Raw genomic sequence first — 13616 nt, 5'->3', positions numbered from 1 at the left:
GAACAGCTGCAGTGGTGGCTTCACCGAGTCCCCTGGGCCACCCCGGCCTGGAGGGGATCTGAAAGCAGAGCTGGCAGGTGGTGGAGTCGTGTTCCTCCGAGCTGGGTGGGGCCTGCAGAGGGGACAGGGAGGGCAGCGAGGAGGCTGCGCAGGGAGCCAGGGGCGGGGGGTCCAGGGTGCGTGTTGGAGGATGTGGGTGAGGAGCCCAGGACTCCCAGGTTTGGGTCTGAGTGACAGGGTGAAGGGGGTGTCCCATCCCGAGCAGGGAAAGCAGATCCGCAGGATGGATGAGCTTTAGGACATGGCCTCTTCCGGGCTACATACAGCTCCACACAGCACAGTAAGTCATTCATTTCTTGTAGCAGTGCTCTGTGTTTTTCACTCTTGAAACCTTTCTCCATCCTGCATCCTGCATCCAGTGGCCAGTCTGCAGGCAGAGAGCATCACCTTGGTGATACCCCGATTTGGCCATTTTATCAGCCTCAGAACTGTGAGCTACTGAGTTCTGATTGTTAGAAGTCAACCCATGTCATGGAATCTGCTTTGAGCAGCTGGGCAGACTCAGACAGTGGCATAATGATCATTGAAATGTTTTGCAGTCTTTGTTTCACACTGACTATTCCCCACCACTGAGGCAAGGCCCTCTGAGTCCTCAAGCCGGTCTCGGGGAATTAGGGGGTTTCCCTGCTCCAGCTGGTGGGAACAGGAGCTAGTCCCCGTCCCAGGTGAGTGAGGAAGGTTCCACCTGCTCCTTTCTCATGGGTTTCTCCGAGGCCTTGGGGGGCTCCCTCCGCACACATCCCGTGCACTCTCTCTCTCCCCCTCTCTCTCTCCCTCTCTCTCTCTCTCTCTCTCTCTCCCTCTCTCTCTCTCTCCCTCTCTCTCCCTGCAGCTCCCTCCCTCGGGTGCTCTGCCCTGTGGTTCTGGCCACATTGTCCTCAGGCTCCCAGCTCCACCTCCTGAGCTCAGGGACCCTGCCAGGCCCCATCAGGGACCCCCCCACCTGTGGGAGATGAGCAGCCCCGACTGGCCCTGCCCTGGGAGGGCTCCTCTTGCCAACGGTGTGGAAGGAGCCCAGGGGGCCCTGGGTCACATCCTGCCCTGATGCTCAGAGCTCATCCCACATGGAGGCCCTGAGGCTGGGAGCAAATCCTTGTGTGGCCAACAGAGAGATGGGGACTCCAGGGGGTGGTGAGCCAGGGGCTCTGAGCGACCGGAAGATCCACCACTGTTCTGATGCTCCAGGAGTGAGGGTCTTTCCCAGCAGGGAGCACCGGGACCTGGAGGGCTTCAGCGTCAGGCCACAACTCCACGTCTAGCCAGCTCAGCACCGAGGAGGAGGAGAGAGGGGGAGAAAGAAGGTTCTGCTCCTCCAGGAGCTCGTGGTTGGGTGACAAACACTCAGTCCACCCAGGCAGTGACCCTGAGAAGTGTCCACTCCAGGGAGCCCAATATTCTCCCACCTGATGGGAAACAGGGCCTGGAAGTAGAGGCTGTTATTCCCATCTTACAGGTGAGAAAACTGAGGCTCAAGTCACATCCAGGCAGCTATAGATGGAACCCAAACCTCCTTCACCTCATCGTCCCTCCCTGAAGCTTCACCAATGGTAGCAGTGGTTGAAGGAGCTTTTTCTGAGGCTCAGTGGGCAGGACCCCCAAGGAGGGGAGGGGTAGCCCCTTCCTCAAGCAGTGTGTGCAAGTTGGGAGTCCATGACTTATCTTAAATGTGGATTCACCAACCCACCCCACCCCAGCACCTTCCTGCTGTCCCGTGGGAGCCCCTGGGGAGCCCCTTTGCCTGGCAGCACCCCCCAGATGGAGGTGTGAGCCCTGAGCCCAGCCCGTCCCGCTCCGTGACTCTCTCAGAGGTGGGTGCCGTGTACAGGGAAGGAGGTTTCAGGGAGGCACGGACAGGAGCTCAGCCTTTTGGGGACAATGTCCATATTGACAAAGTCGTCCTCTTTCCCACCCCCAAAGCCTAGGAGAAACCCCAGGGACCCCCTGACTGGCAAGGTGGGAGCTGGTGGTGCTTGGCCGGGCCCTGCGGCTGGGGTGGGGTAGCAGGGAGCTGACCTCACTCCAGACCCTCCTGTCACCTGCAGGGTGCCTGATGGTCAGGGACGTCTGGGAACGATGCCTGCATCCCCCCATCGCCGAGGTCAGCACCTGCGGAGATGAGGACAACCTTGTCTTCCACATCTGGGAACCCAGTGCAGGAAGCCCACCTGTCAGCCATGCCTCTGTCTGTGGACCCTCACCCATATAGGACCGTCCACATCACTGATCCCAAACAAGGGATGCTCCGCCCTGTGGGACACCTCCTGTCCCTCCAGCCTCGCCCAACATCCACCCCGGTGAGTACCTGGCCCCATTGGGCAGTGTCTTATCTCATCCTCAGGTGTGCCAAGGCCTCCACCTACCTGTCCCCCCATCCTCCCAGATGCCCACCTGTCCACCTGATCATGTGGACAGTTCCCATGATGCCACAGGGACGTCCTTGCCACCTGCTCTGTACTGGCCATCTGCGGTCAGGAAGGCCACAGTGACCTCCTGGACCGACTCGGCCAGAACTGGATAAGGCACGTGGGGTTGAGCCCTGGGCAGGGGCGGAAGACGGGAGGGCCTCAGCCACAGATGGGTGAATCAGACAGCGGGTGCCTGGCCCTGCCCTGAGCCCTGGTCTGGGTTCCTGTCCATGTTCCCTGACCTTCCAGTCGGGACACACTGGGCAATCCCCTGACCTCCCTGAGCCGCACTGTCCCCATCTGTGAGGGGAGGACAAAGGCTCCCTGACTGAGCCCGACTCTGCTCCAGGACCTAAGACCCTCCACACAGGGACACATGAGACAGAAGCAGATCTGGGGTTCCCAGGGTCCAAAGGAGGTGAGAATGGGGGGTGACTGCTGAGAGGGGTGGGGTCCCTGTTTGGGGGGCAGAAATGTGCGGTTCGAGACAGTGATGATGTTTGCACAGCATTGTAATGTACCTAATCACTGATATGCACACTGCAAATGGGTAATAATAAGAAAAAATTTGAAGTATATTTCAAAAATAAAAAATTGTGTAAGCCATATAAAAATAAAACATGAAAAAAAAGGTGTAAACAGGAAAAAAGATGCCCTGTCTGGAGAAGGGACGGTCATATCCTTTTCCTTACAGGGCCCGGGCTGGGGCAGGGCAGCTGGAGCTCCATCTGATGCCTGCGGTGGCTGCGGCTCGTCCGCTGCTGTCCTGGGACGGAGAGGCTGGAGCGGGGATGGTGTTGCGTACAGCCCGGTATCCGGACAAGGGGTTGTCACAGGTAGCGAATCCTGCGGATATGGCTCCAAATCCACAACAGGTGCGTGAGCTGTTGCCAGCCCAAAAGTTGGCCCTAGACATAGCGATGCAGTTGACCCTGGCTCTAGAGCTGGTGCAGGAGCTGGCACTGAGGAGGGTCTAGATCTCCAGGTGCTGCTCGTTCGGGGGCTGGTGCTGCAGCAGGAGGGGCAGTGGCCGTGCAGCAGGCCCTGGAGGTGGCTGCAGCTCTGGAGCTGGTGCTGTGGCTGCTTCTCTGTGGAACACGACTGCAGCTGGCTCCGACTCTGAAGCTGGTGCTGGAGCTGCCACTCACTATAGCTGTGGAACTAGTACAGGGGCTGCCGTCAGAGCTGGCTCCGTCTCTTGAATTGATGTTGGCTTTAGCTCTGGAGCTGACACCTGAGCAGGCTCTGCCTCAGGAGCAGGTGCTGAGCTACGGCTGGCAGTGGCCTAACCCTGGAGCTTGTCTTAGAACTGGGTTGGTTTTAAGTCTGAACTTGTTGCTGACATTAGCTTGAGTTTTTGCTGCCTTAAGCACAGGCTCTGGTACTGTAGCTTGTGGCTGCCCTAGAGCTGGTGCTAGAGTTGGCACAAAAGTGATGTAGCTGGGTCTACCACTGGATTTGGTGTTAGAGCTGGTCCAGAAGCTGGTTCTCTGTTTGGATATATGCTAGTTTGTTTTGGAGCTGGTTGCCTATCGGAAACTGGTGTTGGATGTAACTCCGGAACAGGTCTTGAGCTGGAACTGGACCTGGCTTTACCTTTCAGACTGGTGTGAGAGCTGGTGCTGGCATTGGCTCTGTCTTTGGAGCTGGCTGTCACTCCGGTGTTGCTGCTGGAGCTGACACTAAAGCTAATGCTGGAGCTGGAAGAAGCCCTGGGCCTAGCTGTATTTCTGGAACTTGTGACAGAGCTGGCTCTGGCTCCTTACTGGGTGCTGCAACTTGCTCTGGAGATGGCTCTAGTTTGGAGATGTTGTGTCTCCAACTCTGGAACTGGTGCTGCAGCTGGCTCTAGCTCTAGAGCACAGTAGACATCGTCCTAGAGATGTCACAGGAGCTGGTAGTTGAGCTGGCTGTGTCACTGAAGCTGTTTGGAGGAACAGGACCTGAAGATGATTTGGCCATGGAGATTCTGTTGGAGCAGGTGCCAGGGTTGCATCTAGATCTCTAACTGGTTTTATACCTGGTCCTAACTCTGGAGCTTTGCTAGAGCTGATGCTAGAGATGGTGCTGGAGCTGGCTGTCATTCTGGAGCTGGTTCTAAATCTCCAGCTGGCTCTGTGGCTGGACCTGGTATTAGCTGAAGTACTAGAGTGGTTGCAAGCATTGATGCTGGGTGGGCGCTATCCCTCCAGGTGTGAATCCGTGAAGAGTTCTTTGACTTGCTGGGAAGCATCAGAGGATTGCTTCCTGCCTTGCTCGTGTTACCCAGGGAAACGCATGGTGTTCTAACTGCAAGCCAGGAATGTTGGTCTCTGTGCAGCCCACCTGCTCCTGGAGGCAGGGAGAATGCAGGGGCCAAGAGAAGTCCTCTGAGTAGCCGTCCTGGCAGATGCCCAGGACAGAGGACATGGCCCTGTGGGGGAGGTGAGCTGGCAGCTGAGCCAGTGGCCTGGCCTTTCCTGACCACCTGCACAGGGCACCTGTGATGGTTAGGTTCACGTGTCAGCTTGGCCAGCTGAGAGTCCCCAGGTGTCTGGTCAAGCAAGCCCTGGCCTAACCATTACTGCCAGGACATTTGTGGCTGGTTAATAGACGAGAAGGCTGGTTTATTAAATCACCAGTCAGTTGGCTGCAGCTGTGAGTGATGACATCAGTGAAGGGTGCGTCTTTCACAAGGAGAGATTGCAATCAGCTGGATTTACTCCAATCCGTTGAAGACTTTTAAGCAAGACAAATAGAGGACCTTCACTTCTTCTTCAGCTAACCAGCAAAGCATTTCCTGAGGAGTTCATCAAAGTTGCCAGTTCACTGTCTGAGATAGTCATCAAACATCTTCATTGGAGTTGCCAGTTTGCTGCCTGCCCCGTGGAATTTGGACTCATGCATACCCACAGTTAGGTGAGACGCTTTTATAAAATCTTAAGTTTATGGATATCTCTTGTTGATTCTGTTTCCTTAGAGAACCCTAACTAATACAGCACCTGGGGGGCCGGGCTCCTGGGCCTGCCCTGCCCGTGCTGAGCCGAGCCCCTCCCCATGTGCCCTGCCTCGGTGAGCCCCAGGCACTGCAGCTGGGCAAGGAGAAGGTGGGCACGGAACTGCCTGTCAGAGCCGGCATGGTGAGCTGTTTGAAGGATGGACTCCCTCAGGGGCTGTCTCTAGGTCCCCAGCCTGCCCTCTGCTCCCAGGGGGCTGAGACCCCAACCTTAGCACCCTTTGACTCGTTTCCTATTGGGAGGAAACCCCAGTCTTCCAGCCTTTAGCAAAATCATATGATGTGTGGGAACAGGGTCCTGCCCAGCCTCCCCCAACGACAGTCTCCCTAGTTCCCCTCCTGGTCTGTGGAGGCAGGGGCCCCTCTTCCTGATGCAAACTCCATTTACCTTTTCAGTTGATCCCAGGTGTTACCTGAACTGTCACAATATCGGGGATGCGTCTTATCTAGAGGGGCCGTGAGGGGTCCCACATAATGTGCTGTGCACCTTCCCTGCTCGTGAGGTCTGGGGTCACTGTCGACTCCCCGACTAGAATGGAAGCCCCGAGGCAGGGATCTTTGATTTGCTCACTGTGTTGTGCTCAGAGCCTGACATGTGCCTGCACGTAGTAGGTGCTCAATAAATATTTGAATGAACCCACCTGATTCATTCGGAGTATCTTAGCACACCTGGGCCCTCTGCCAGCCCCCAGGGAATCGTGTTCTCAGGACAGCAGGGACAAGGACCCCCTAGATGGAACCTCCAATCTTCTGCACTAAAGGAAAAAGTAGGTTTGTCCACATCTCGAGGGTCGTGAGGGGTGATTCATATGTGGATACATGGAACCCCCAGCCCTTCCGGTGTGAAAACAACCATCCTGAGTGGGAGGCAGTGTGAGGATGGGACAAGGTGTGGAAGGACAGACAGACCAGCAGATTGCTACTGAGATCCCTGGGGTCAGAGAGTGAAACCATAAACGCAAGAGCAGGAAGCAAAGAGGAACCTGACACAGTGAGAAGAATCAACAGTATAAAACCTCCTCTCTGATATTCCATCAAATATGGGGAGACTGCCTGGGCACCTGGCCAAGGCCGGGCAGGGGGTGGGGTCATGGATGGGGAGGGGGCAGAGGCCTGAGTGCTTGGGGAGGGGGCTGTTGGCCAATCCAGGGGGAAGCCCTGTGGGGAGCTGTGGGTGGGTCTCCAGGGTAGAGTCTGGGCCAGGGGCCCTGTCTGGCCCCTCAGGGCTCTGGGTGGGGAGACCCCGCTGTACCCACCCTCACCCAGGGCCAGCACAGCTCTGTGGTCCCCCGGTGCTCCTGCACCTGGCACAGGGTCAGGTGTGGACCACCCCGTCCCCCAGCCCCGTGCTGATCCTCTGTGGGGGGTTCTACAAATAGACCCCAGCAGTGGGGCCGGGAGGCATATCGGGGGCTGCTTGGTCATCGCCTCAGAAGGATCCCCCAGATGACCTTCTCCACCCAGATCCGGCTCCCGCCGGGTCAGCACAGATCTTCAGCCTGGGGGCCATGAGCTGACAGATGGAGGGTCGGGATGCAATAGGGGCAGACGGCCCCGCCTGGCACTCACCCCACCTCCCTGCGGACGTATCCTGGGTGGGGAACTGTTATTATGTCACCAGTACCTGGAGGCTCAGAGGGGGCAAAACCCAAGGTTGTGTCCCCACAGGTATAGGTGGAGTCCAGATTCCAAGGCCCTGACACAGTCACCTGCACCCAGCGGGCTGCGGCCCCACGGGGCTGGGGCCTCCTCCCCACTCCCCCTCAGTCCACCTGGGGCCTCCGGGCTGACCCAGCAGGTGTGGGCAGCTCCTCCTGGCCGGCCGGTCCAGCCCTGGGGTCAGCCTGCGGGGTCAGGAGTCTGTGTGGGGTGCCCCAGCACCCACATCTCCTTCCTTCCTTTCTGCTCACAGAGGCCCTTGGGCTTGCTTGGGCAACACAGGAGTTCCCAGCTTCGCCTCTTCACAAGACTGGGATGGGAAATATGATGGTGTTTGGATCCGGCTGATGGCTTGGGTTCCACAGGCCTCCATAATGGGGTGGCTCTCCATAGGGGTACCCTCAGGTGCCCCCCATATTCTTGCACAGAAAGGAAAGGCCCTGATTTTGAAGCATCAATTCTCCCACTTGGCAGCCAGGCCCGGGGCTGTGTCATCAAGCCCAGGCCACGTCCCCAAGTCCAGGTCACCCCGGGCTCTGTAGTCCCCACTCCCCCTCCATTGTCCAGGGAAGCGGAGAGTTTGCCGTGGAGAGGAGGGGCATGGGGACTGGTGTAAAGACATCGACATCTGAGAGGCTCTGGGAGCCTCTGGAATGTTCTACCCATGCACAGGGTCTCCCACCTCACAGTCAATGCCACAGTGAGGATGTGGGGTCCTGCCCTCCCAGAAGACAAGTGGGAACTGAGAGGAGGCCCAGATGGAATATGTCTGATGACCTGGGACCCTCCCTCAGTCCCTTCTCCCAAGTCCTGGGCCTGACCCGGGGCCCTGGGGTGGGCTCTCAGCTGCTTTATACACAAAGCTGCAGCTGAGCCCCTGACCCCACCTGCTCCCTCCCCTGCCCGACCACCTTGACCCTAATCTTGCAGCTGCTGACAGCAGAGAGGAAAACAGCCGGGACTGCAGGGAAATAAACAAACAACCTCAGACAGGAGTTTTTCCAGTGTCCCAATCACCCGACTCCCTCCCCTTCCTGCAGGTGGTCCACTAGGACCCTCTGCTGACCTTGCCCTGACCATAAAGCTTGGCCCACACCGGCTTGCCTGGGAGCTGAGTTCCAGTCTCTCTCCGGCTTTAGCCGCCCTGGAATGGAGCCCTCCTTCCTGGGTTACAGTGTCCAGTGCAGGTTTGTCGTCACAGTGGGGACCAGGTGCCCAGCGTCCTGAGGGTTGTGTCCCCAGATGTCAGTGCCCCTGAAGGCTGGGACTCGGGGGGCTGAGACTGCTTGCTTCTCCAAACCTCAGAGTATGTATACGTATTTCCATATATCTTAGAAAATATCCCAGGTGTGTTTTAGAAGAATGTGTATTTTTCTTTATTTGGGTTGAGTGTCCTATATGTACAGTAAATCTAGGTGGATAAAAGTCTTGTTCAAGTGCTCTATTTCCTTATTGATCTTCTGTTTTCTTGTTCTATAAATTAGTTTAAGTGACGTATTAAATTCTCCATCTATTATTGAAGAGCAATCTATTTCTCCCTTCATATATGTTTACTTCACATGTATTTTCATTTCTAATGCAATTTTACTGAGATATGTTCACATACCGTACAGTCATCCAAAGTGTACAATCAGTTGTTCACAGTGTCATCACATAGCTGTGCATTCATCACCACAATCAATTTTTGGAGCATTTTCATTAATCCAAAAAATAAGAATAAAAATAAAGTAAAAGTAAGAAAGAACACCCAATATATCTCTTACTCCTTTTTTTCCCTATTTACTTTTTTCCCCTTTTTTCTACTCATTTTTCCATGCACTGGATAAAGGGAGTTTGAGCCCCAAGGTTTTCATAATCACACAGTCACACCATATAAGCTATATAGTTATACGATCATCTTCAAGAATCACGGATAGTGGATGGCAGTTCAACAGTTTCAGGCATTTCCTTTCAGCTATTCTAATACACTGAAAACTAAAAAGGGATATCTATATAATGCACAAAAATAACCTCCAGAATGACCTCTCCACTCCGTTTAGGGTCTCTCAGCCACTGAACCTTTATTTTGTTTAATTTCTCTTCCCCCTTTTTGTCAGCAAAGCCTTTTCAATCCCACGATGCCGGGTCCAGGCTCACCCCCGGGAGTCATGTCCCACGTTGCCATGAGATTTACACCTCCAGGCATCATGTCCCACATGGGGGGAGGGCAGAGAGTTTCCCAGCTGAGTGGGCCTCGAGAGAGGCAGGCCACGTGCGAGCAACCAAACAGGTTCTCTGGGGTGACCCTTAGCGCCGTTGTAAGTGGGCTTAGCTGCCTCTGTGCAGTAAAACGCTTCATAAGGGCAAGCCCCAAGATTGAGGACTTGGCCTACTGCCATGGTGGTCCCCAGAGCTTGAGGGAATCTCAGGAATTCCCCAGGTGGGGAAGTTTAATAGTTCCACGTTTCCCCCCAGGCCCTCAAGGGGGCTTTACAAATACTTTTTATTCTCTGCCCAGATTACTCTGGGATATATCGGGGTTTCAAGCTAACCTGTACAAACCAACCAGATCCCATCCCCTGTTCACGGTTCCATGTAATTATGGCATTTGAATAAACTGACCATAAAGTTAAATTATATAATGTGCTACAGAAAATATAGATTTTGCACTGAATAAACATCTCCTCCTTGGGTCTCACACAGAAGTTGAAGTTTTAAAACACTATCAGTATTGTCCTTTACCCTTCAGTCTCATTTACCTCGGTCCTAACCAAGTTCATTTTGTTCATATCTCTAATTGAAGACTAATCTCTTTTTCAGCTGCTTTAACATTTGCTATATGGGGTAATGCTGACTTTCATAGCTGCCAAACTCTGGCTGTGAGTCTCAGGTGTCACACACATACCCAAAGTTCCAGGGACTGACCAGGTTATACAAAAAGAGCTCAGCATCTCAGAATTTAGAAATAACCATTACAATTTAGGAAAAGATGTAACAGCTGTAAGAAATTACAATCTAGGAATATTTACCGTAAGACTTCCCCTGATAACCTATGCTCTCAGATTCAATTCTCAGAATTTGCACATTATAGTTAGTATTAGTGAGGTGTTACAATGTTTGTTTTTTCATTTCTGGTTTGTTTCACTAAACATATGGTCCTCAAGGTCCGTTCACTAGTTGCACACCTCACAACTTCATTCCTTGCTGTAGCCACTCAGTATTCCTTTGCATGTCTACACCACAGTTCACCAGTCTGTTCATCAGTCACTGTACCCTTAGGCAATCTCCAACCACTGCAAATCATGAGCACTGCCACTATAAACACCAGTGTGCAAATGTCCACTCGTGTCCCTGCTATCAGTTCTTCCAAATATATACCCAATAATGGCATTGCAGGACCAGATAGCAAACCCACACTTTGCTTCCTATGGAACCAGCACACTGCTCTCCAGATGGGCCGCACTGTTCTACTTCCCCACCAGCAGGTGCATCACTGTACCTAATTTTCTCTAGCACTTGTATCCCTCTGTTTGTTTTTTAAATAGTTTTATTCCACACCATACTTTCCCACATAAGTATACAATCAGTGGTTCCCATTATAATCAAATAGTTATGCATTCACCACCACATTCTCTATGTGAACATTTTCATTTCTTCCACAGAGAAAGAGGAAGAGGAGATAAAAGAGAAAAAAAAAAAAACAAAATGAAAAAATATGAATTAAAAACATAAAAGAAAAAGAGAATAAAATTCAATATAAAGGTCTGACAACACCACCACCAAGAATCCCATATTCCTCCCTTATTTCCCCCCTCTTATAGACAGTTAGCTTTGGTATATTGCCTTTGTTACAATTAATGGAAGCACAATACAATGTTAGTTTTAACTATGGACACTAGTTTGCATTGATTGCCCTTTTCCCTAATACCATCCCATTTTAACACCTTGCAAAGTTGACATTCATTTGTTCTCCTTCATGTAAAAACATTCTTATATTTTTTCATTTAATCATCATCATTGACTACTCTAGGTTTCACTAAGTTATACAGTCCCAGTCTTTATCTTCTATCTTTCCTTCTGGTGTCCTATATGCCCCTAACCTTCCTCTTTCAACTGTACTCACACTTACTTTTGTTCAGAGTATTTACAATATTCTGCTACCGTCACTCAGTATTGTACTATCCATTTCTGTATCTATACAATCAATCCTGTTGAACATTCTGCACTCCTTCAGCATCAAATGCCTGATCTCCACTCTCTATCTGCTGATAATCTGTGTTCTCAGCTTTAACTCTCAAAGTTTGCTCAGAAATGTTACTTCATATTAGTGAGACCATACAGTATTTGCCCTTTTGTTTCTGGCTAATTTCGTGCAACGTAATATCTTCAACGTTCATCCATGTTGCTATACATTCTGGGACTTTATTCTGTCTTACAGCTGTTTACTATCACATTCTATGTACGTGCCACAATTTGTTTATCCACTCATCCATTAATGGACATTTTGACTGTTTCCATCTCTTGGCAATCATGAATAATGCCACCATAAACTTTGGTTTGCAAATGTCTTTCCATAAAGATAGGTATAGCGACGAATAGAAATAGATCCTCTCATCTACAGACAATTGAACTTTGAAAAGGTGGTCAAGCCATCACAACTGGGACAGAGTAGCTTAGCTGCTCTGAGTAGTTTTCAGTTCCTCTGAGGATATACCTAGTAATGGAATTGCTGAATCATATGAGAATTCTTTACTTGGCTTCCTGAGGCCACACTGCCTTCCAGTGTGGTTGCTTCATAGTACATTCCCACCAACAATGAATAAGGGTGCGTCTTTCTCCACATCCTCTTCAGCACTTGTAATTTTCTGCTTTTTTGATAATGGCCATTCTAGTAGGTGTGCAATGATAACTTATTGTGGTTTTGAATTGCATTTCCCTAATAGCCAGTGAAGTTGACCATCTTTTCATGTTTTTGAGCCATTTGTATTTCTTCAGAAAAGTGTCTGTCCATGTCTTTTGCCCATTTTTAAATTGAGTTGTTTATCTCTTTGTTGTTGAGTTGTAGGATCTCTTTACATATACTGGGTATTAAACCCTCATCTGATATGTGGTTTCCAAATATTGTCTCCGATTATGTAGGCTGCCTTTTTACTTTTCTGACAAAGTCCTTTGATCCACAAAAGTATTCAGTTTTGAGGAGATCCCATTTATCTATTTCTTCCTTGGTTGCTTGCACTTTGGGTGTAAGGTCTAGGAAACCACCTCCCGTCACTAGATCTTTAAGGTACTTCCCTACATTTTCTTTAAAAATTTTATGATCTTAACACTAATGTTTAGGTCTTTGATCCATTTTGAGTTAATTTTTGTATAAGGTGTGAGACAGGAGTCCTCTTTCATTCCTTTGGATATGGATATCCAGTTCTCCAAACACCATTTATTGAAGAAGCTATTCTGTCCCAGTTGTGATGGCTTGACCACCTTATCAAAGATCAACTGTCTGTAGCTGAGAGGATCTATTTCTGAACACTCAATTCAATTCTATTCATCAATATATCTATCTTTATGCCAGTATCATGCTGTTTTGACCACTGTAGCTTTGTAATATGCTTCACAGTCAGGCAGTGTGAGGCCTCGCACTTCATTCCTCTTTCTCAACATATGTTTGGCTATTCAGGACACCCTGTCCTTTCAAATAAATTTGGTTATTGGTTTTTCTATTTCTGAAAAGTAAGTTGTTGGGATTAATTGGTATTGCATTGAATCTATAAATCATTTTAGGTACAATTGACATCTTAATTATATTTAGTCTTCCAATCCATGAACATGGTATATCCTTTCATTTATTTAGGTCCTCTGTGATTTCTTTTACCAATTTCTTGTAGATTTCTGTGTATAGGTTATTTGTGACCTTCGTTAAGTTGATTTCTTTTAGTTGCTATTTTAAATGCAATTATTTTCTTGATTTCTTCCTCATGTTGCTCATTACTAGTTATTCCAGTTTGCTAATGCTGCCTTTTCACAAAATACCAGAAATGGATTGGCTTTTATAAAGGGGGTTTATTTCATTACAAAGTTACAGTCTTAAGTCCGTAAAGTGTCCAAGGTAACACATCAACAATCGGGTACCCTCACTAGAGGATGGCCAATGGCGTCCAGAAAACCTCTGTTAGCTGGAAAGGCACGTGAATGGTGACTGCTCCAGAGTTCTGATTTCAAAATGGCTTTTTTCCCAGGATGTGCCAGTTTGAATGTATTTTGTCTCCCAAACGCCATTATCTTTGATGCAGTCTTGTGGGGCAGACATTTTAGTGCTGATTAGATTGGAATTCTTTGAGTGTTTCCATGGAATTTGCCCCACCCAACTGTAGGTGATAACTCTGATTAGATATTTCCATGGAGGTGTGGCCCCACCCATTCAGGGTGGCCCTTGATCAGTGGAGCTATATAAATGAGCCGACAGGCAGAGGGAACTCAGTGCAGCTGTGAGTGGTGTTTTGAAGAGGAGCTACAGCCAAGAG

The 13616-nt window shown here is 50.4% G+C and overlaps 1 protein-coding gene across 1 annotated transcript in view; it reads left to right on the top strand.

Moving 5' to 3' along the window:
* Positions 1-269: 269 nt before the first annotated feature.
* LOC119505554 overlaps positions 270-13616 on the top strand; it is a 30385-nt gene continuing 17038 nt past the window's right edge. Inside the window, exons 1-2 of the mRNA XM_037798380.1 lie at positions 270-340; positions 2103-2354. Of these exons, the coding sequence (XP_037654308.1) occupies positions 2175-2354 (180 nt within the window). The 5' untranslated portion in view covers positions 270-340; positions 2103-2174. The remainder of the gene's footprint in view (positions 341-2102; positions 2355-13616) is intronic.

Source organism: Choloepus didactylus, chromosome 10, assembly GCF_015220235.1.
Source record: "Choloepus didactylus isolate mChoDid1 chromosome 10, mChoDid1.pri, whole genome shotgun sequence".
Lineage (NCBI taxonomy): Eukaryota > Metazoa > Chordata > Mammalia > Pilosa > Megalonychidae > Choloepus > Choloepus didactylus.
This window is presented reverse-complemented; position numbering and strand designations above follow the sequence as displayed.